Consider the following 24496-nt stretch of genomic DNA (forward strand, 5'->3'; position numbering starts at 1 on the left):
AGATGCCCAGGCGGAAACGGTCGGATGCCGCGTTGCCTGCGTGATGGATGCCATCCGTCATCACTGAGCTTTCTTTTTAGGATTTGTGTTTTGAAAACTTTTCAAACCACACTTCTCTTCACACGTAGATGTATGCGATCTAACAGGAGATGGGATAAATAGTCACTACGCTTAACGACCATGTGGTCAGAAATCATTTTCCAGCGTTAACAGTACATCGGGTCAAAGTGCAACAAACCTGCTTAGGTTGGCTTTAGTTTCACACAACAAATCTGACACAAGATGTCTTCTACTCCAGCCGCCATGTGGCAAATCGTCTTTTATAGTAAGTGAAAGCGAAAGCAGCCTGCGCTGTAGGAGATGGGGTTGGACAAGTAAACACGAGTTCTCAGAGTTGATGACTCAATCAAGCTCACAACTGAACTCGGCACAACGTCAGTGCCATTGTTCAACTGTTGACACAAGAAAAAGCTAGTGAGTAAAGCTCTCACTAACAAAGGCTGTATGAGACAATGTTAGGTTAGAGTTTAGTCAGCTACAGCAGCAATGACTTAAAATTCAACAGAAAAAGTCTGCTGTATTGTAACATGATAAAGACTGCATTCTTACCCTGTTTTGATCAAGGCCAACACTGAAGTGTTCAGACACACAAACCATATCAGCTCATATAAAACTTGAGTCTCTGCTGTGGAATGAAGAGATCTGAGCGAAGGCAGGATTATAAAATTCTCACCTTTAATCAGTTCAAAAAGTTCACAACAAATGTAACACCTTGAGAAGGGAAATCTGCCATTAGAGATTGGATGCTTATTTGGATTTATACATTCGTCCTAATTAAACTCATTGGCAATTCATTTACTCTCTGGACAAAAAAAAAAAAAAAAAAAAAAAAAGCCTTTATTTGGACAAAACTCAAACAGTTACAAATGAAAAATGCAAAAATACAAAATTAAATGTAAACCCAGGTTTATTTCTCATTTTGCTCTAAAGTAGTGTCTTGAAGCACTACTGCATGGTAAACAATCTAAATTAGTACAATTCAAAATCTCCAAAGCCATCTGAGTTAAACAGGAGTTGTTATAAAGATGCAACCAACCAAAGAGCCCATAAATACCTCCGCCACTTCCTTAAAACATCCCATTAATGAAGGCTCACAAATGAGCAACAATCCTCTTAGAGGAAAACAAAACGCTGATGTCGACTAGGCGACAGCACACACGCGCACACACCCACAACAAAAAGAAATAACAGAATAAGAGGAAAAAAAAAAATGTTCCCATGGTATTAAAGATGCTATACAATTGGGATGATATGCACATATTCGCTTTTGCTTTCCCTGAAAAAAAACCTCACGCTGGCAGCAGCAGCTCAGTTTTTTGGGTGAAGCAGAAAGTCATGAGCAACAAGATGCTGCTGCACGAGCAGCGTCTCTCAGCCTTCATTCATTTTCCATTAGATTCACATTCTCCCACAATGCCGTGGGGCACCAAACAAGCGGTGCGTGCGCCTCTAAAAGACCACTTTCTGTCACACCACGGGTCTAGAAGCTTCTATGCCAACTCAACACATGGGCCGATTTTCACAACACCCCCGCCCACCCCTGCCCACACTGGGTGTAGAATAGATCTATATATAAACAAAGAGATGGGAAAGAGGGAAGAACTGGGAAACAGAAAGAGGGAAGTGACGGAAACCGATCCAAAACAACATGGTTAACTTGTCCTAATCGTTATAACTTCATCATGCAGGTCTGAGAAGGGCCAGAGACCAACAGAACGTAAGCTAGATTAACAGTTTTGGAAAGTTATTACACAAAAAGTCTCCATAGAAAACGCAGATCATGTAAAAAGGACCACAGGGTGATGCGGTAATCATTTACAGAGTATTGGCATTATTTTGGTCAACAAACATCCAATGGGATGGCCCACGGCCTCCCACCACACTCAAGTGCCTCTCTTGGGTTTTGTTGTGTTTGCTGTGGTTAGGGTTAAGTTTCGAGTACTGTACAGTTAGACTGAGCAGGCGCTCAGTCACACATCTCCTCTGGGATCTCGTGAGGATTCAGGATGCCGGGCACCGACATCTGGATCTTGTGTTTCTCCTCCTGGGCCTGTCGGAGTGATGCCTCCCTCTCCTCCAGGAAAAGATCCGAGGTGTCCTCACCTGCAAACTCCTGAACAGCGACACAACCACAGAAAGCTGCTGTTAGCTACAAGGTTTGAATGCTGCTTTTTCTACCACAGCAACCGAGATCCTCATTTTTACTGTTAGACTGCTCAATTAACTGCAACACTGCTAAACCCCATTTGGACAAGAGTGAGGTATCAAATACTCACTGAGGGTGCTAGCAATTGAACTCACTGTTCCAAATGATGGACTTTTATTTCTAACAGGGTTAGCATGCACATGCTTTTTAATAAAAAGTCATTTAAAAGCATGTATTAGGCTCATTTCCAGCATTTCTACATTTTTATATTCTTAGAGCTTTGCATGAGCCTTTCAGCTCACTTTCCCTCTCTTTGAGATAACTTTCTTCTGATTGGCTGCTGCTCACAAACAAAAGATCTGATCGGCTGATTGGTTGGGCTTCTTGGGATGCCCATCATTCAGATATTCCCTTTCATTTCATTTCACCCTCTTGGACAAAAAACAAACAAACAATAAAACAACATGCTTGACCTCAGCAATTGTTTTAATAGTAATTTGATTTACTGACATCATAATTACTGCCTAAATGTCAACTTCAGTGCACAAAAATAAACAAAAAATATTTATATAAATAATAAAAATAATAATCAGACCAATCAGGACACATCACACAACATTGAGTGTTTCCAACAGCACCCACAAATCTTCCATATAGTCATGGCCGCCTGACCATGAAGTGGCAGGAAAGTGTTATTTGTGGAAACAACAGCTAAGCAGTTAGTTATGTAGTCAGTGATAAGGAGAGACAAAGCTTCCATAGAGGGACAGGCTCCATGTGCTTCAGCTCAAATACACAACTGAGATACACTTTGTGTACCTCCTCAACACTGAAAGGACTACTTAATACACCTCCAATCGAAGTTGCTACAGCCTGACGAGCTTACCTTTATCTGGACGAGGAAGTCCCTCAGATGCTCCTTGAAGGCAGGAATGTCCTGGTTTAAGCTGAACAGCCCTGTCACAAACACCTTCACCTGAGCACTGACAGACAAAACACACACATGCACACAAGTAAGCATTGACTGAAAAACAGACTCACTCCATCAGAGATTATATGTGTAGTGTTGACACTCACTCCTGTAGGTGGGGGAAGGCAGTCTTAAGCAGGTTGGCCACATATTCCTGGATGAACACCTGGTTGTTGGTGGGGCTGGCGGGGTTCAGCGCTGCAGTGATCTTCCCCTCCTCCACCAGGTTGAACATGTAGGCCAGGATGGACGCGTGCATTGTCAGGCCTGCAGAACACACACACACGCACGCGCACACGCACACACACACACACACACACGTTTGCCACAGAAAATGAATCCATCTTCTTTCCCCAATTCCCTCATCTTTGTAAAGCCACATTCAAATTGATTTAGTTCTCTGGGGGAGGTGTTAATATTACCTGGCCTGGTTTAGTGACTTTAATCCAGTTCAGATCATGAATGTGTCTTTTTTTAAATGTTTTTGATCCCATCACCAGGAAGATTCAACGCTACAATCAGCTCCTAAATAAATCAGTACTCAGTAATGTGTGCTCTTTTAAGCAAGAAGTCACTTCCATTTTTCAAACTAGCACCTTTAAAAGGATGTACTGAACTCCTACAGCCTTACTGTGATCTAAGCCAATGATTTTAACATAAACATGTTCATCTGACCTGCACAGCAGACGCTAGGGCTGTGCGATATGACCAAAATCTCATATCCTGATATAAGAATTCTATCGTCCCGATAACGATATAAATCACAAAAATGTAACATTTTCTGTAAATTATGTGAATCTCGGGCAGCTCGACTTGCAGGAAGTGTTTCCAGCTGCGTGTCATGTAGCTGGAGTTGAGTATTTTAACAGATGCATGAAACTATACATTTTTAGACATAGGTTGTAACGGCCGCCGTTTTCTTTGTGAGTATTTATTACACAGCGTGCTGCGGGGAAAAGCCTGTTCTAACGTTTGAGTCTAAGGTTTATTTTTTAGCACCTGGTGGCTCTTTTTTGCTCATCCGTAAATAATCTGCTCTTTCACGTGATTGAGTTTATTTTGAAAAGTCTCAACAGGATCTTGAGCTTTATTGTGAAGGGTTTATGTGGAACATAAACAAGTGGACACGCGATGGTGTTACCGTCGTTGTTGCTAACCGCAACGTTGTCGTGCGCTTGTCCGTCCGTAGTGTGGTTATATTAAATATAAGAGAAAGAGAGAACTTTAAGAAATTAATATAGCCACTACAGTGACCCATCAAAATGATGAAAAAATAATGCCGTAAACAGTTTATTTTGCGACACCACGAAACAAACGATAGCGTAAAATGAAACGATAGATGTTTTCATATCGTCATCCGATATATATCGTTATATCGAACAGCCCTAGCAGACGCCAACAGTTTTTTAAAGTATAAATATCATTTGGACAACTGCAGATTTAAACAACTGAACGGCATCGGTTGTGTGAGCTCACCAGCAGTGTGTGATGTGTCAGTGACCACTGAGAAAATGTGCTGCAGGATATCGCAGAAATACGTCTGGTAAAAACTTTGAGCGGCTGCCTCCTCCTGGGCCACATTCTGCAGCAAAGTGTACAGAATCTGCAGACCTGAGCAGCGAGAAGACACAAAACAACACAAAATTATAGTTACACATCCTTCAAAGACCACAGCAGCTTATTGTTAAAAGCCGGTTGCACAGTGATGTCGCTGTTCTGATGCACGTCTGGACATGTTTCAGTGTGAAAAGGATCGCAGTGCACGCTCATGTCAAGTTTCTGCCTGTGGATCCTGGCCCACAGTGGGTTTTCCCATTATCAGTATTTAAGATGTTGTTGGTCATCAAGAGCATAAACATCTTAGTGTACTCATCTCTGTGCCCTTACCAGTGTCAGCCACATTCCTCATGGTGTGCTTAAAGGCCCAGATGATGGAGTCCAGCACTAGTTTGAACTGGGCTGGAGGGATGGCGAGGAATGCGGGGAAGCAGTGAGAGTTTACTGCTTGGAGCAGATAGAAGAAGTGGGTCCTGTGCTCTGGATACTCCTCAAAGTTCTGGTACAAACACACAAACAGATAATGAATAAAAAAAATTTAAATCTACAAGCCAAGTTATATCATAATCCTACATAATCTGGCCTCACACTGCTGCAGGTTTTTGGTTTGTGAGAGGCACCTGATGGGTCCCAGTTGTATTTTGGAGTGGAAACAGAGGCTCAGGTCAGAGTGAACAACGGCTGAAGCCGACTGAATTGAAGATTTTCATTTTTTTTTCTGCAGAATACAAGCACTTAACTGAAACTCTGTCAGATAGTGACTAAAACCAATGCAGTGCTGCAGATAAATAGATTTTTAGTTTTCTATCAACAATGATGATGTGCATGAATGTAATAATCAGTCCTGTGATTTACACACTGCAGTGAAGGCCACATGGTAGATTGCTTATCCCAATGCAAATGAAACCTGCTGATTTGATAACTGAGGTGTTTACTCACTACTCTGTAATAAAAGAGCTGCTGATAACTACCAACAGTTGAGCAGACGGCCCCACCACTTGATAAACAGAAAGACAAAGACTGCTGTCTCCGTCACGTGTGCAGGAAAGATTTAAAAACAAATATCCACATATGATGCGTCAGCGGCTCACTGGGTTGTACCTTGTTGATCATGTTTAGAGTGCACTCAAAGACGGCATCAAAGATCTGCGGTATCTCGCTGGTGATGTGCCCCCCCAGCTTGTTGACAATAGTTGCCATGGTGCTGAGGACTTCAGGCTCACGGGCGGCAGGGACATTGCGTTGGTAGTCAATGAGGACGGCGTCCAGCAGGGGGGGAACGAAGTTCTCACCAACCTGAAACAACAACAAGAACAACAGGAGGCATCAGCAAAGAAAGCTTTGAGACGCACAAAAACCTGAACAGACATGCTTAAATAAAACTTTGAAAGGTGACCAGCCCTACAGTACACTGAGAAACTGTGAATATTAAAGGGTTTTGCAGATACAAACACAGAGGGGGGCAGAAAAGTCTGCTGCAGGGGGAGAAAATCTTTGTGTCTGGTCTAAAAATACCAACTGGATTGTTCGAAAGCTGTTCCACAGTCAGCTGTTACACTGGCTGCTACAGTAGGAGTAACTCATGACGACACGAGAGTGTAAAATATCACTTCTGATATCATCAGCATTTTTAGTACAGCAGCTTTCTTCATTCATTCTTTGTCAATACAAAGCCCCAACTGGGTTTGCCTCCTTCAGCAGTGACATATGTGAGTGCCTTTCTCACCATCTGTGGGTCGTTTGATCGGCTGACCCAGCCTGAGATCAGCTTCAGAGTCTCCCGTTTCACTGTTCTCATACTCCGGATCAGTGGCTGCTTTGTCACCATCTCACCTGCAACACAGACATTAGCAGAACATGCGACTTCTTAATGAGGATGGAAAAAAAAAAACAAAAATAGTATCACACATAGCAGCTGGGTCTAAATGTGTAGCTCTCGCTAAACTTAATGTGCACTGCACAACTCTCAAATCTCAGCTTTTTGTGCCAATAAAACCCATCCCACGTTACATAACACATATCTGACACGTGGAATTACCTGAATTACTGTAATGCCAAAAAAAAAGAGAGAGAAAAGACTTTGTAGCTGACTAAGAGCCCACTTAGTTTGGTAGAGAACAGAAGCTAGAAAAATGGCTGGAATGAAGAAGTATGATATAATTACAGATCATTAAGTATTATACTAGCGCTGCACCCATTTATCAGCTAAACACTGGCCCCTATTCTTCTCGATGACTGGTATCAGCAAATAAGATGTCAATTATCTGAAACAGTGGCTGATATTCATCTCATCTACCACATTAACTTAACCCTGATTGGTGTGTGATGAACACTATGAAAGCAAAATAAACGGTATAAACCTCTGAAAATCAGTTTGTGTGCTGCTTAGAGAGCAGCTATAACCTCACTGCTCTGACAGTATGTTAGCATGTTTACAACCATTTGTCTGCAGTGACCACCATGCAACTGTGACAGTCTGCTGCACAATGAAAACAAATGTGCGGCTCTTACCGTTTGTCTGAATGGCAGCAGAGATGTTCTCGCTGAGGCACTTGTACACATTGAGCATGTCAAGGTAAATCCTTCCCAGCTGGATAACAAAGGGGTGTCCCACTGCCTTGCAGGCCCTGACGTTGGTCTTAAGAATGCTGCCCAGCTGTTTGACGGTTTCTGGGTCCTTCAAGATGTCCACGTTCTGATGGACAGAAGAGGAGCAGAAGAGCCATTAACAAACAGCTCGTGTGTCTCTGAAATGTGAATAAATGGTGATACACCGTCTTACCTTGGTGGCCTGCTGGATGATGCTGTCCCACACTTGATTGGGCAGCAGCATATATTTCTCTATCAGGTGCTCCTGAACAGCCTGGTCGGTCTGTGCACCGATCATGTACCCTACTGCCTCATAAAACGTGTGCACCTGTACGTACACACACAAACACACAAAACAGTCAGCACAGACACTTGACTGGGCAAATAAGAGACAGCTGTGCCTCTCTCTGATGGATTTCTGTGGGTAAGAACACTTAATGACCTGCTGAGGCTGAAGGTCACAGATGATCGTGTTAATGTTGTTGAGGATCTCATCGATGAAGGGCATCACCTCTCCCACCTGCACCTGGATAAAGTGGCGCCGACACTTCTGGGCAATCTTAATGAAGGTGTCGCACGCCATGTCCTGAACTCCATCATGGGTCTCTGTGAGGGCAGGACAGAAAAATAAAAATGCTTTAGAGCTGTATCCATCTATCTAAAATAGATGCAGAGAGGAGTTCAACAAATAAAAATACTCCAGCTCACCATGCATGAACTCAAAGAGCTTGTTCACAACAGTTTTCAGGAACTTCCAGTGGGCTCTAAGAAAACGAGGGTACTGGCCAACAATGTACATGATGTTAGAGGCGATGATGGCCTTGTTGTCTTTTCCTCGCTTCTGCTCACAGAGACCCAGCAGATCCTGAAACAAACACCACAGGATTCACTTAGGCTTAATGTTAAACTTTATGGGTGAGACAATAATTAATATGAGGCAAAAGAATGAGTGAGGGACCACTGTCACCTAAACCTAAATACACAGACACATCAATACCTTAATGACAGTAACGAGGAACCTCTTCTCATCCTCCTCGTGCATAGCCCCACTGATGGATCCAATGGCCCAGCACAGTGTGTTGAGGTTCTTCCAGGACCATTCAGTACCATTTACCTGGTTGTGAAGCTTCTCTGTCATTATGCGTTCTGTGTCCGCATAATCCAAGTGAGTCAGGTACACTGCAGGACAGTAGAGCAAATGTGTATCAGAGTACAGTACAGTTTCTGCTAAATTAAAAGTTAAAACTACAGAGACAGTTCAGAACCAAGACAGAGAGAGAGAGAGATAAAAACAACAAAAAAAGAAACAAACATATATGAGAAGAAATGGCAGAATGAATTTTCCCTAAAAAACACTGACGCCTGTGTGATGAGTGACACTGATCAAGCCAATTCAGTCAAATGTAAATTTATAGTCAGTCAGTGCTATAGTCAAAGCTAAAGCTTTCCCTACATCCATCCATTATTTAAACAGCTTATCCTTTTGCCAGTCTACGAGTTTCCAATCGATCTAACCTGCATTTCTTTGGATCTGTGGGGGAAAACCAGAGCACCCGGAGGAAATCCACGCAGACGCACAGAAAGGCCCCAGCCAGCCGGCAGTGCTAACCACTGAGCCACAGTGCCGCCCGATTCTCCTACAATATTTAAATATTACAGTGGTGCTGAGAACAACTCGCCTAACCTGTTGGAGGATGTGTCTGATCAGTAAATACAAATCCAGCTGCTTAATAATGATGAAGCCACTGGATGGATGCATTAAGAGCTATTCAAAAATATGACTTCATGTGGTTACGATCAGTTAAACACTGCTTCTTAAAACAAGTGGCCTAGAAAAAAAAGAGTTTAAAGCTTGATTTACAGTCCTGTGTTGAATCCCCGCAGAGCCTACGTCGCAGTAGTGTCGTCGTTTGCATTTGTAGTTGTGCGCTACTGAGTTGCACTGGTCTGCTATCACGAGGGTAAACTGAGACGATCACATTCACTTCAAGCTAATAGTGTCATACCACTGCTACATCGAAATGCAAGAAAGAAAAGAAAAAAAAAAAATCAGAAGCAACCGAGCCTATACACAGACTATTCCAGCTATAAAAACAAGAAACCAGCACTAGCAAGCGAACTCAACAACTGTTGCGGCGTAGATTATGCTGCAGATTTAACACAGTACTATAAATCAAGCTTAAGGATATAAAACTTTAGAAGCTCTCATTAAGTCATACCAAGAGTCTCCCTCATATTCTTGTAGAGATTGATGGAATCTGTGTCCTTCATGAACTCCCTGACCACCTCCCCCTGATCATTCTCCACCACCAGGACCTCCTCTGGCTTGGCCATCCGACTTACCATCAGCAGACGCACCTGTTACACCAGATAAAAAAAACCTGTCAGCAAGTACACACATCAAAACACCTGCCTTTCACACACACAGGCAAATATAGCTTAGCTTGTGTTCTCATAAATGTAAAAGGACGATACAAGTGGTTTGTCTCCTGGTTATAGTCACATTTCACACACCGATACGGAATGTAAAATATCATTAAGTACAAAAAAAATGTTTGTATTACTTTAGTAGCTGCTGATTTTTAGTAACACTGTAACCAGCATCTCTTTTGGCAGCTCTGAAGCAGCCACCTGTTGCTGGCCCGAGCCAAGTCTTTCTAGTATGACTGTGAGCTGAGACGCTTCAGGTTCCACAAACTGGAAACAGTTCAGCAACCTCTGAGTCATCTTCACTATAAACATAAGACATGCTCCTTAAAGAAGAGTCTGCATTTATAAACTCAACTTCAATCATGGGGCTATGCGATCATGTATGTGGTATGAATAAATACCATCTTGTTCTATGCAGTACCTTGGAGAGAACGGGTAGATAGAGCTGTCTCCGTGGAGGCACGTCAAAGTGCTGGTTGCCAGAAAGCAGAGGGGACGTGGATGTGGAAAAGGGACTCTCTCTGTAGAGCTCAGCGGCCAAGTGATTCCAATACTCCAGGCAGATTTTGAAGATCTCGGTCTCTTCCACCTCTGACACCAGCAGCATGTAGTGGAGGGCCTGAAGGAGAACCAGGGGAGTTGTAACGTAACGTGAACATGTTAGCTAATAATTACCTTAATCTTCTCCTGTGCAGCCTGTGTAGGGCAACAACAAAATACAGAATATCGTGCTTCCCTTACTTCCATTAATGTCTCTCTGAGGTTGAGCCTCTTCTCAATGAGTTGCCCGTGCTCTTTAAGAAAAGTGCACAGGAACAGACTGAGGTTCTGGATGAAGTTTTGCTCGTCGTCTTTCCCATTGGCGTAGGCCAGCCGAATGTTGGTGTTCAGAGGCAGCATCTGAACAGATTAGAGTTAAAATTCTTCTGAGCGTCTCAAACCGAGCAACGTGTCAGTGTAGCTTTGTCAGATGTCACTGAGTAACCCACCTGTTTGAGCTGACACATGGTCAAGGTGAAGAGGGTAACAAACTGCTCCTCGTACTGGCTGACGCTCACACCCGCAATCTCTGTCAGGCACTTCAACGTCACGTTGCGAAACATCGGCACATTCAAGAACTGTTTAAAATAAGAAATATATATTAAAAATCCATTATCAATTGATTTGTATGCACATCTTCGAATATTTTTAAATAATCACACAAATCTGCATCTTTGTGTGTTGTGTGCGTCTTTGCGTCCACACCTTATACACCAATGTGCTGATCAGTTTGGTTTCAAAGATGTATCCCAGAGGAATCCAGTTGAGAAAACGCAGAAGTGTCTCCAGGGTGGCATGGACCAGGGGGGCATTCTGGGAATTCTCCTGAAGTGCACACAGCAACACAAATATCAGCTGAAGAGCAAACACTGGTGTAACGGACGATAAAGAGTGTGTATGATACAAAGAAAAAGATGAATGCATACCATAACAAACTGACACAGCTGGAATATCTGGGAGAATTCATTGCACATGCTGAAAGAAAACAACATGTTAAACAGCATCTGACACTGATAATGAAAGACAAATCTCAAAGTTTCATGTACAACCTGTGCCCTGAAACAATGTAAATAACCGTGGTTCATTTCTTTTGATCACTTTATGTCTGTTCATGTTTGGTTTCAAACTAACACCGTTTAGAAGGTTTTGCTGCACTGACAGCAGCTAACAAGTTGCCACCTACTCAAGTAACACCGCCCTCTCTTCTCCCCCTCTCTCCGGTGTTACACTCCACCCGTCTCATGCAGCAGTTTTCACACATGAACTTTGGGCCAGTTCAGGAGAGTCTAGTTAATATTTCTCACATTTGTCCTTCCTCACATGTAGCACACAATGGGAAATGGTCTGCTTCAGACACAGTTGCACCACTGGAAAAACACTGTAGTTTAGTGGAGGGTGCTGCCTAGACAGACTGTGTAGGAGGTACCACACACGATGCCCTACTGGCCAATAGTAAAAGCACTGGGTGATGTTGGGTAACTTCCAGAAAAACTCAGGGCACCAGGCCATGTAAGAAAATGGCTACACTCTGATGTCTTGTGACAGCAGAACAGGGAAGTTTTGAGAAAATACATTAAAGGCTTTAAGATGGCATTAAAATAATGTGAGTGCATATAAAGGAAGGAAATAAAAGATGGTTTTAATATTCTATCAATGTCGTTTCCCTTTGTCCTCTCTGAGTTTGTGTGTATCGTGTGACACGGTATTCCTGGGTAGCAGTGTATAAAGTGTTTAGTCAAATTCAGTGGTTTACAGCTTGTTTAGTTATACTAGACTTGGTAAATTCAACTGCACCAAGTCTAAACATAATAAGCCTCATTTGTCATTGAATGTAGTTCCAAACAGTCAGTCAGGACGACCTTTTTTAGTCATCTGGAGAGAAAGAAAAAAAAAACCCCATCTAAAATCTAAAATGACAAAATGACTTCAGGCCCAGTGAACATATTTGGGATTCTTTGGATCAGGAAATAATAAAACATGAAGCTATGAAACATCAACAACAGTTAATTGTGCTAAACAATCAACCTGGATGTTTAGATATGAGGAATATTAATTCCAAAAATCAATACGTTTGATCTGGGGCGGGGTTTCACACTTGATTTGATTGATTTCGGTGTGAACCTTTTATAGAACAGCTTTCCTATGCTAAGGTATGTTGGCATCCATGCTCTCAAAACTGACCTGTCTTTTAGGTGCTTGGCCTTGACCTGGGTCATTTGGCCACTAGAGAAGTCAAACACCTCCTCACTGAGCAGCTTCAGAATGACCATGTTGTTTTGACAGAGGCTCTCGCTGGTACGACTGGCCCCCACAATGTCACTGATGAAGGTGGGCCAGTGCTTGGGCCACTCCTGCTTCAGGATCTGCAGACGTAGTGGACACAGACATGTTAGTGAGAGATGGCACACACTATGTGGAATCTGAAGAAAAAACTGAGATCAAACTGCAACTCCCCCATCAGTCTCAAGTCAAACACATTTCTTCCTTTTACGAGCATCCCATAGTGAAGACAAAGCTGTTTTTGTTAATCTCCATACTTTATTGTCCAGATTGAACATAACCATTTTAACCAGCCTCCTGAATGAACGTGGAATCTGGAGCTCTTCGGCCCCTGAAGGCCAAAACAACGTTTGCTCAAATGATGTAAGCGATGACTCATTCTCACTGGCATTAATGCAAAGTCACTTGTGAAGTCAGTGAACCAATCTCTGCCTCTCGCTCCCTCACTCACACAGATACATCAAATGCACAAACATGGTAAAAATGTCACGTTGCACATTCAGAAGCACTGAGGTCTAAGTTGTTGGTCTCATGGTCCTGATATTTCTACAACTCTGCATTTACAGATTTCAGTGCCTTGCTGAATTAAGGATACTGCCGTCAACAGCTCCATGATGATTTCCACTTTGACGGTTTTTAACTAATTTGTATGTTTCCATACAGACACATACATCAATTTTTCTGCCACACTCTTCGAGATGATATCACAAGGTCACAGTCACTTTCTAAGCATCGTTTGCCTCAGCTGAGACATTCAAGTAGTACCGATGTCCCTTTTTAATAACACTGATGGTTTTTGAGCCAGATCTTCCAATTAAGAGTGACATCTTCAGGTTAAAAAGCACCACTGCAAAAGAGAAGCACTGAGGCAACAACATAAGGTTCAAACCCAGTGTTTTTAGATTTACTGCTTTGCATGACGACACCCAGAATTTTACCATTTAGGAGTTGATAATAGTCAATAATACACACCCACTTGTTTATTAGACATTAACAAACCACTGTGTCTTTGGTAGCAAGAACCACTTTGCTCATGGACCTGTAACATGGTCTCCAGTGAAAATTATGACATTTGCTGTGGTATCTTTACTGTATATACTGCTCTGAATCAGGCTGTATAGTACATATCATAGTACTGTGTGACTCAGTGGCTCTACCATTCTCCAGGCAATGAGTAAAACGCACGTAGCTAGCTACAAGTGAATCTTTGCTCTGATGTACGCTACTGCTGTCAGAGTGAATAGCTTCTTGGAAACTGTTTGCTGACACTTTCTTTATCCCTCTCCACTATTCACCCACATGAACGCTGAGGGTTAGGAAAACATCACAGTTATAAACACAATGAAGTGTTTCTCTGTGTTACTGAGGCTCTGTAAAGATAATACTGATAGACTTAAAAGAAAAGTAACGCACACTTTATTATTTACAGTGTAACCAACACTATATGTTTAATATAGTTAGGTATTTAACAGGTCTGAGATGAAAACAAAACCCGTGGCTGAAAGTGCACAATCAAATCCTTTGTTTTAACAATTCTTGGATTCTCTGATATTGTTTTGCAAATAGAAAACATTTACCACGTGCAGCTCAGACACATCTAAGCGCACGCACACACACAATAGACAGGCCACATTTTTCATGCAGTAAACTAACAGTAACAATGCAAAATGAAGAGAAAATATCACCCACAAAGGACTGAGTAGGTCCAAAAATTAACCCAAGCAACTCTTACCTGAACAAGGATCATGTTCAGCTTGCCAATGTACACCTTCTCTTTCTAAAAAGAAATAAAAAGAAATAAGTCAAGGAACACGTTTCAGTTACACAACCATATCCTTTAAACACATCATGAAAAGGTAAGGTATAACAAGAGAAAATGCATGAACATGTTGATGTTTGACATTTTATATAAAAATAGTACAGGCTGGGTTTCACCCACGAGATAAAGTCGCAGGTGTTTGTAACAGAAATGTCAAGGCTGGTCATGTGTATTTGAAAGTAAACACCAAGAATTGAATTTATCCTACAATTATAGCCTGCAGTAAAGTAAGCCAGACACAAATAGTCATTTCTATAATGGAGAGTTATGGTTTTTAAAGCTCACCGAAATTATTCTTTTTGAGTGCTCTTTTGGAAAATCCCCTCACAAAACCTCCAGTCTGGTGTATCTGGTTGGTTTAATAACCTTAATAAACTTCATAAATATATCATGTTTTGTAGAGTTACATACTTGAAAATGATGCAAACACCTGAAACATGGCTGGAAAGTTGCTTGCTCAGCAGGCAGTTAAATACTAACTAGACATCATTTTCTTGTAGGTGGCATCTGCACTCCTTCATTTTTATGTTGTCTTCTTCTCCTCAGCTAACCTCTTGTTAAAGCAAACAAGTATTTAACAGTGTTCACCGTCTGGCTCTTCTGACTTCACATTTAAAATCATTTAAGGAACATTTACAAAGCACAAATCCTTTCCATTAATCAAATCTAAAACAAAATTTTACATTTTCCCTGCAGTTGCCTTTCAATTTACCCCCCTTTCTTGCTGTTTTTATAACAGCAATACAACCACCAAGAAAAATCAAGCCTCATTGAACTTTAAAACCTTAAAGCTGGGCCAGCATGTCATATTTTCACGTATCAATCTCTGTACTTCTAAGAAAAAAAAATGCATTCTCCAGATGAACACCAGAAAAGCTTGCTGTCAGTTTAAGTTTAAAACATTTAATATCTCCAGCCTTTTAACTGCTTGCGTGCTCACAATGTCTGAAACAGTGAGAAAAGCTGCTGAAGTCACCATAGTTGTTCTGAATTACACAGCACTCTTAGCAGCTTAAGTCATGGCTGCCCTACTAACCTGCCCGTTTAAAGTACTGTTGCAATAAAACACGGACACAAATAACGAGAGAGGGAACAAGAGGCTGTTTGTGCATAAAACTTTTAACATCGACGAGGTTATAAATTGTTACCCTGACACCAAAACTGTGCTCTAGCTTTGTGTTTTTAATGTGATTCTTCTAATATGTCTGACTTTTCCTTAAACCACAGGGAGGTTGTGTAAAATGTCAACTTTAATCACTTAAACCCTTTGCTGAACTGCAAATAATAAAAGAGCCATATTAAACAGAAAATATTAGCCATATTAAACATAAACAGAAAGCCTGTTTATGTTTAAACACAAAAAGCTCTTCTCTGGGCCTGAGCTCATTTAAGACAGACTGATGGAAAGTGGAAAACTGTCCTGTGATCTGAATCAAAATGTGAAATTGCTCGTGGACACATGGGCACATCCCAGACCTGTGACCCACTCAAAACATCTGGGGTGTTATGGAAACAAAGATGTGACACAGGCAGTCCTGAACTACTGACTATTTGAAATCCAGTCACGAGAATGGGAAACCAAATTCTCCAATTCTTACAGGGTGTTTTTAACGGAAGAGGTGATGCAACAAAGTAGGAACATTTTTTTTGTTCCATCTCGTACTATTACCCCAACAATACAACCTATTTATAAAATATAACGTTTACTCACCTCTACACTTGATGCATCAGATGAAGTCTTGATAATGAGCCCAACAACATACTTTTTTATACCTGGCAAATACACAGAGAATATCAGAAGATGTCCGTTAGCATGCACCAATAAAAATGTGTTCATCAGCACATCCTGACATGACGAGTTGCCTGGAGCACATTAGTCAGTAACCCTAACACAATCTGCGGGCTCATAACTAGCTGAATCTGCCAATCATATCCCACATTTGTACTGTAGAAAAAAAAAAGGTGTGGTTCTCCATATACACACACTGTTGCAAAGCCAGTTTATAAACACGTGGACGTGAGCTGCAACTGCCACTGAACTCCTACAGGACAAAACCCTTTGGTAGGTTCAGTGGAAGTTCCATTTTCCCCCACGTGTTTTCACAGACATTCAAGATTGTCAAAGTGAGCAGAGCATCTTTAAAATGCGTTTTCAGCTCCCTCGCATTTCTCTGTAGACTGCAGCTGACTACGAAAATGTGTGTTTTGGTGTGGTGAGAGGAGCCGAAAACAAGGCAATACTCTGACACAAGGGGGGAAAAGACATACTTGCCAGTCGCCCTGCACTGGGTTTGCCACTTGAACAAAATTCAGGCATCTACGGTCAGAAGCAGGTAAGTCTTAGGTCAATGAAAAAATTAATTTTGAGCAAAATTATAGAAGAATGGAGGGAGGCAGAATCATCTGATTTGCACATGATTATCAAATTTATTTCATTATCACTACTTTTTAATCTGAAATTTTTTTCTAAATAAATTCTGTTCCACTGTGTTGAGACCTCTGCTATGTGCTAATGCTGATGAGTCAAATTGGCAATTAGGCAATAATTAAAGGCTGAACATTAAGAACCAATCGTATCCATATACTGATATCACTGCAACACTTTATATAGGTTCATACGCATATTTACCTTGTCAACAACTTCATGTAACGTTTAAAATTATCAATAAACATTTTGAAAATATAACTGACAGCAATTACCGCACTCCATTAACCCATCCCTCATTCCTCCATGGGTACAATGTGGAAAAACTGGCTCAAAGCAACACACACAATCTGTTATTGATTTTAGAAACAACAACATATCCCATCAGAATAATGTAAGGCTAGACAGCAGTAACAACTTATCTACTTTGTTTCCTCTCAAAAAATTTCCCTCACAAAGCATTAAAAACAAAATAGTGCTGGGGTGTTTTCCTTGTTTCCTCTCTAAAACGACTGCTCAAATGCAGAATCCAACCTTTCTGAGCAGCCAGTTCGAGCCAGTCGAGCAGAAAACAAACCAGCATGCTTAGTGGGGGAATACTCCTCAACATGGCAACCGCACGTCACATTTACAAAGAAAAAAACTAAACAAAAACGAAACACACTAACACCATGGGAATAAATGTTTCGGGAATTTTTCCACAAAAGAAACTTTTACCTTCACACTGATTCCTGGGAAGAATCTTCCATCTGGTTTTGATAACCGTTTCCAGAATTTGGAGAGCATAGTACTGTAACACGCAAGGAAGAAGCAGCATTAGGACAAAGCTGTTATGACAGCATTCAACAATAAGAAGTGCCCACCTTTAATCCAAAAACAGTATGAAGTGGACCAGTCTGTAATAACTTGCATTTCTAAACTAGATTGCACTGAACCACATTTCATGCAGATTTTGTAGTGTGCAACACTTTCAACTGTAGTTTTTTTTTTTTTTTTCAATATTTGTACAAGCAGCATTATGCTGGAACACTGCAGAAGCCCTGCTGTTATTCTCAGCATCACACCAGACACAAAAAAGAAAAAAAAAAAAAAAGAAAGAAAGAAAGAAAGAAAAAAGGCAACCCATTAACCAGCTTTGTCACAGATTGCTTCAAAAGGGAGTCAAATGGCCTAGAAGACATAACAAGGTTTATATGCTTCTCTCTAGGCTACATGGACCTTGTAGGGTTGGGCATCGAGAACTGTTTTTAAAGGACAATTTGTTCAAGTGCATAATTGCTACAGGTTTCTTTTGTCCCTTAAACTGATTGTGCTTTAAGACCCCTTAAAGCAAATTCTGAGCCCACTGTGCTTCAGTCTACATTAAAGGTGGAGCATGCATCATACAAGTACCCACCACAGGAGTCTGTGGGATGTTCTGGGGCAGCTGGACAACTGTGCAGGTTTCCACTGCAGAACTCATTTTACCTTTCTGACTGCTGTTCTTTTCAGGGAGGAAAACCCGCTCTGGGGTTGATAGGTCCGAATATCCTAAAAATACAACCAGCGTTTCTGCTGCCAACTAGCAAGAGCAACATTTTAGTTAGAGCCTCACCAAAAAAATTAGATATTGGCCAATAGTCTTGATGCATTCTCAATCATCCAGGAAAGTAAATCTCCAAAAGTTGAATCTGTTCATCTGGACGTAGCGCTACGTCCAGATGAACAGATTCAACTTTTGGAGATTGGCCAATAGTCCTTTTCCCCCACCTCAGACACACAAAATACAAAAATCAACTTTATTTTCTGCTCAGATCAGCTGGTTGTTGTGTTTGCCAACAGGGAGGCTGCAGAGCACCCACTGGTGGGCAAACTATGCAACATCACTCTTAACATGTTTGAAGGGTGTTTCTCTCACCTCATTTTCTTTTAGTTTTTACATTTTCATTCATCAAAGGATACTGACACATCAGAAAATGGATCATATCAGCCAATCGCTACAGTGAAATAAAACAGAGGTTCAATATAAGCTCATACATACTGAGGAAGAATTTATGGATATATATACTTTGTTAAAAGTGTCACAACAATGCCAACGTTAACAACCATCAAACCTTGATAACTCCTCCATACTAACAGTCTGTGTAAACACAGTGACTGTCTAGGTTGCTCACAATTCTACATAACCACTCTTTCACTAAAGGCATGCCATTTTCTCAGGTTCACAACTCTGTCATTACTTGTATGAAGTCAATCTGTTTTTTTTTCTCCAGTTCCTGCAATTAAAAAAGAAAAAAGGAACAAAACCCAACCAACAAATAAGCAGTTTTAGCTGAAAATGCTGCCGATACCAAATATATACAAACACACATTTATTTTACACTTTTTGTAATACCAAAGGTTTGTCTCTGTTCCTATGAAAAATATAATTACAGCTCATGCAATAACTTGCCAGAACTACCTTATAACATTGTAACTCCTTCTTCAGACTGACAATCCATCAAACTCAGTGGCATTTTTCAAACTGTATCTCATGGATCAAATTTCACTGATGCCTGAAGCAACATGTGGCCCTCCAACAGAGATGTACATTTTTTTCCCTTATTTTAAAGCAGAGCTTTTTTTGGACTGAACGCCCTTTAAAATTGCAGTATTTTCAACATCTGAATTTTTTTTTTTTTTAATTTTATTTTCCCAGAGGCAGCTTGTTCACAAAAAGCTAAAGCCACAGACACAGATCCCCATTGACAAATCACAAAACCTTGTCTGTTTAGGTGTTTTTGCCTTTAAAGGTCGTTTCTTTATAATAACCAGAATTTAAGGAAGTAAAACACCAACCTTGCTAAAATAAGTAAATAAATAAAAAAATAAAAAATAACAACAGTATCATGTTATCGATACCCAACCCTAAACTCTAGTCCATTTTCTTTACGATGCTTCATTTCTAACGTAAACTCAACTTTACCTGGTGTGTCATAAAGAACAGCAGGACCACCACAGATTACACTAATTTAAATCACTTACTTGTGAAGCATAAAGAAATAAAAATATAATTTGTTAATCCAGGTTAGTTTATGATCTGATGTTACTTCAACTGACTGTTTCAACTGTAGGGATCATCACTTGAGACCATGAGAAAAAAAAAAGAAGAAGAAAAACAATAGTATTAAGAAATGACTTGTATTACAGGATGTTAATAAAGCAAGATTAACAGTGTGCTACAGACAATGGATGCTGGAAGATTAAAGGTGAAAGCTCCTTATAACAAGCTGACTGTACACCACTCGCAGGTGTCACCTGGAGCGCTGCATTAAATTCTGCCGTGTTTTATTTCACCTTTAATTACCGGACTACACAAACCACCGCGCAAGGTAAGAAGAGAGAAATTACAAGTAGGAAACTGCCAAATGCCTTGCAACATTTCAGCTCACAGAAGTGCATCTTAAGAAGAGGCCATGACTAGAGAACTCAGCTGTACTGTTTAAAAAAAAACAAGGAAAAAAGAAAAGCATGAGAGCGAGGTGGGAACAGTGCCATGATCCCTACAGTTGAAATTAAATCTTTTAAAGTGTCTCTTTACGATGGATCCTACTGACTGCAGCCTGCACCCACCCTCTGTCCAATGAAACAGATGCAATAAAAACGGATGAACAGAATTCAGTCAAAGGGAATTTAAAAAGGGTAGACCTTGTGGAGGCCTGCCGTCAAAGCCTAGCTGTGTCATGATGCACAGGATGACACACCCCTTCTCTTCCTATTACAAGCCATAAACATAATGGAACATTGTGATTAATATCAAAAAGTCACAACTTGAAATCATGACAATTTCAAATATAGCTACTGTAGTTAATTAAAAAAAAAAAAAAAACAAACAAACAAACAAAAAAGGCAGACACCCAAAGTGCTTTGAAACTGGGCATTTTTCAAACTTATCACTGAAGACAGAATGCAGGATTCGAGAGGTGTTTACCTTGTTTCCTCAATTATCCCTATTTATTTGGCAAATTTATGAATTTTAAAGTGATACTGATAGATCAAGAACTCAGATTAGTACTGAATGTCAGTATTAAAAGCAGTCTTACAAGCAAGCAAAAATAAATAAAATACAAATGAAAAACAAGTATCAACATTACTTTGAGGAAGTTGTGTATGATTTGCACTTCAATTAATTCATACCATGTACATATTACTCTTTGATTATGGATATGTACTGGCTTTAACAGCACAATTCATCTGTAAATCTTTGACATCTGAATGGTTACAAAGTCAAACTTTTACCATTCACAACTGGTTGTTTAACTAGCAGTACCACCATGCAGAAGCAGCACAACATACACTTGCAAACAGATGTCCTAGAAAACACACAAGACCCAAATCTTTAAATAGTTACCAAGATTCATTCTGTTTTCTTAAATCAAAAAACATACATCCACATAAGCAGAAATGCCAAATACACTTTACATCTATGTAAATGTTAATTATTAGCAGGATGCATGTGGTAAGTTACTTTAACCATCTTTCATAACCCTTTATATTACCACACAAACAGGATTGGCATGCATGGAGTTTTACGATAGTTGTATTTAGAGAAGTACGTTTTAATAATACAACAGTAAGATGACAGGAAGCCTCTATTGTTTGTCTGCTAGGTTCAGATCCAACAGAATTCAGGAGGACAGGGGTCCTGCATAGCTCAGCAGTTAGGGCATGAGACAAACACTGCAAGTGCATAAAGCTGCTTCCAACAAAAAGATCCACTACAAAGTATCTTTTATATAAATGAAAGCATGGTATAGGCTAACCACTGTGAGGTAGGGTGAAGCTTTTATGTTGTTTTGCGTGCTGGCTAAAAATACTTCTTCCTCAAAGTACAGGTAAGTTTCCTTTCAGCAGCATTTTACAGGTAAGAGTTAGCTTACTTTGGTGTTCATGTTCTGGGAGAACTCAAGGATGGTGTCCACTCTCGTCCAGGCATCTGGGTGCTCTTTTAAGTGTGTCAACACTTCTTGTGCCATTCTTTGCTGTAAATCAATGAGGATAACACTTTAGAATTAACACTGAGGTGATATGAAAAGAATTGCAAAGAAAATGCAACAGTAAAGTCAACATTGTCTGTCTTACAAAAAGGCAATGTGTTACTCGCAGGTGAATGTAAAGTGGAACCTAAAAGAAGAAATTTACAAGCAGCTTCTTTCAGATATGGTGTAGAGATAGAGAGAGAGATAGAGAGAGAAAAGGATAACATACCTGTGGTCCTACCCCATGATACAGACAGTTCACCACATTATCCAGCAGATTGATATCCAGTTTCTGGTTGAAGTCCAGCAGCTGCTGTGCTGCATGGTCTGCTAACATTGTCATAACTGCTGGCATAGAGCTCTGCAACAAGGACAGGGGGGCGGGGGTCATGAGTGCACAGAACGCATTTAACAGACAAAGTCATGTGAACTGTGTGTTTAGAAACCATTCCTAACAGCTGACCATGTAACAAACATCTGCTAGACCAACCACTGAGCTGTCATTTTAAGATATTAGGCTCATGGTGTCACATGCCTGTCATGTTCAAAAAGTACAGGAAAGCTCCTGGTTCCTTTGCTGGACTCAGTTTAGGAAACTTCAAACTGGATGAAAATGCTGGACATAGTGCTCTGGTTTACACCAGGAGCCCAGGGACTCGAGCAACAAAAGCCAAATTAGCTCAATATCAATCTCAGTATAATTCCAAACCTTTTATTAGAGAAAGAGAGTTACAGCGCCACGTTATCTTTCAAAAAACATAGGCCAGTATTGATCTGTAAACAGATTAGTGCACTATTCAGAAACCCGAAGTCAATGACACCGCGCTTTTGCTTTAAACAAACAACTTAACAGCTGACTCAGACACAGTTACAAGCAGGCTTTTAATCCGTCCACGGTGCCTGCGTTGTTTCACTAACCAAGCACTCATTTCTACAACTGCATTAGTATCATTAAATGAGCCACGTGCCGCATATACTATCCGACGTCACGTTGTTTACGTCTGTAAAACACCGAGCACACCGCGAATGACTGGCAGCAACAGTTAAAAATAACAACAAACGCATCTTACAACCATGTCGACCTAGTAGCACCACCCGCTAATTTAAAAAAAAAGAGGGAGAGAGAGAGAGAGAGCACGAGCGCGTCCCGCACACATTAACCAGCCACAAGGATTCACCCCACACGTGTGCTCCCTCACTGCTCACTCCAACCACTCCCACCGAGGATACCAGGGACGGAGGGCGCTCATACATAAATTTTACTCGCTGTGTCGTCACCGCTGTTTAGAGAAGTTAGCGCTTCTTGCTGCGACTCTACTCCAAAGACTAGAAACGGTTATGTGCCATTTTCCGGTACAGTACGGTAAAGTTAATACTGACGCCGTTTAGCACCTAGCAACATCAACTCGACATCCGCTCGCATCACGTACACGAGTGATGCTGCCTCGGTGGGAGAGGCGCGGATTTAATCTCACGCCGTTTGGTGCTCGTCTGCAGCGTCGCACGTAACGTCAAAAGAGGTAGCCTGGTTATGCGTTTAGTTCGGTAAAGTTACAACACTTTCTCTGACAGCCAGCGTTAGCTTATTCTTAAGTGGCAAATGCTAGCTAGCGGACGGTCGATGGCTATTTGGTTATCCCCACTGATGCCATTGCATTCTGAATTAGCATGTCGTTACATGAGCTTCAAGGCAAATTACAAGATAACACAGGTTAATGTGCACACCAAAATGCATTTTATTCTCTATAAAGGGTAAAGCCAAGACACGTTAATCACAGCATGGCAGGTTCGTACTTCACCCCAGTTACCTACCTAATATCCGAGGCTCTGACTGAAAAGAGTGGCGTTTGCCAAAAAAAAAAGCTACTGGGTACTAAAAGTACTTCAGGAGTATCTGATGATTAGAAAAGATTTCCTATCTCTGCAGCGTTGACTATCTCCAGCTCCAGTAGTGAATGATGTCTGGCTGGTAAGAACCACTGATGTGGATTCCAAAACTACTATCACGGTAGACCTAACAATCTCTCACTCCGATACATTTTACGAAACTAAGTAAACCTTGATTCACTAATTTATTCTTTACTCTAATAATTTTCCAGCAGGGTGGTATAGAGGTTGTGTGCCTGCGCCTCCTCTCTTCTCTCCTCTCAAGCAACTAACTCGCAACCGGTTGAAACCGGTTCAGACTGGGAGATTCCATCTCGGTTTAGTTTTCAGCCGATGGCGCCGCGTAAAGTTTGGACTTAGGTTACGCCCAGGCCGCGCTGTGATTGGCCTTGTCTCTGGCGAAGACTTCCTACTTGGCGTCCCATTGAAGGATCGACCTGTCAGTTTATTTCAATTCGCACAAGCGCCCACGCGACTACTCCGCCCGGAGAGAAAAAGAGGGCAGACTCCCTTGCAGAATGGACTTCTACACGACTCCGTTTTACAGAATGGCGAATAACTTCTCGACCTGACTTTCGTGTCAAAACGGAGTTTTAACATAAACATTTCAATTATTCGAGCAATTACTAGAAATAACTGGAGCGCGAGCGTGCCGCACGCGGAGCAAAAGTAATGGCGTTTGATGTTTGTTATCCATTTAAGTGTCTCTGTGGAGGTTTTGCTATTTTGAAGCCAAATATAGCCAGAAAGCAGTGTGCCTAGTTCATGCAGGTAGCCTGTTGGTTTGAATGATGTG

General features: G+C 41.1%; 1 protein-coding gene across 5 annotated transcripts; it reads right to left on the bottom strand.

The window, feature by feature from the left end:
* Positions 1-718: 718 nt before the first annotated feature.
* xpo1b (exportin 1 (CRM1 homolog, yeast) b) lies at positions 719-24279 on the bottom strand. Of its 5 annotated transcripts, none has more exons than XM_019366751.2 (25): positions 22043-22080; positions 21715-21816; positions 17534-17606; positions 16660-16708; positions 16103-16164; positions 14305-14349; positions 12474-12655; positions 11219-11267; positions 10998-11117; positions 10742-10870; positions 10494-10652; positions 10174-10371; positions 9542-9680; positions 8320-8501; positions 8031-8187; positions 7765-7928; positions 7516-7650; positions 7245-7428; positions 6460-6566; positions 5835-6029; positions 5064-5232; positions 4653-4787; positions 3284-3443; positions 3093-3189; positions 719-2173 (listed from the first exon to the last, which is right to left on the bottom strand). In XM_019366751.2, exons 3-25 carry the CDS (start codon positions 17600-17602, stop codon positions 2027-2029), a joined length of 3033 nt encoding a protein of 1010 aa, XP_019222296.1. In that variant the 5' UTR covers positions 17603-17606; positions 21715-21816; positions 22043-22080; the 3' UTR covers positions 719-2026. The 5 variants fall into 5 exon arrangements, with proteins under 5 accessions (XP_019222296.1, XP_025753136.1, XP_025753137.1 ...); XM_019366747.2 differs by lacking the exon at positions 16660-16708 and adding an exon at positions 23626-24279 and having other exon boundaries at positions 2027-2173; positions 22043-22174; XM_019366749.2 differs by lacking the exon at positions 16660-16708 and adding an exon at positions 22349-22731 and having other exon boundaries at positions 2027-2173; positions 22043-22174.
* Positions 24280-24496: the final 217 nt, after the last annotated feature.

This window comes from Oreochromis niloticus, linkage group LG13 (genome assembly GCF_001858045.2).
Source record: "Oreochromis niloticus isolate F11D_XX linkage group LG13, O_niloticus_UMD_NMBU, whole genome shotgun sequence".
NCBI lineage: Eukaryota > Metazoa > Chordata > Actinopteri > Cichliformes > Cichlidae > Oreochromis > Oreochromis niloticus.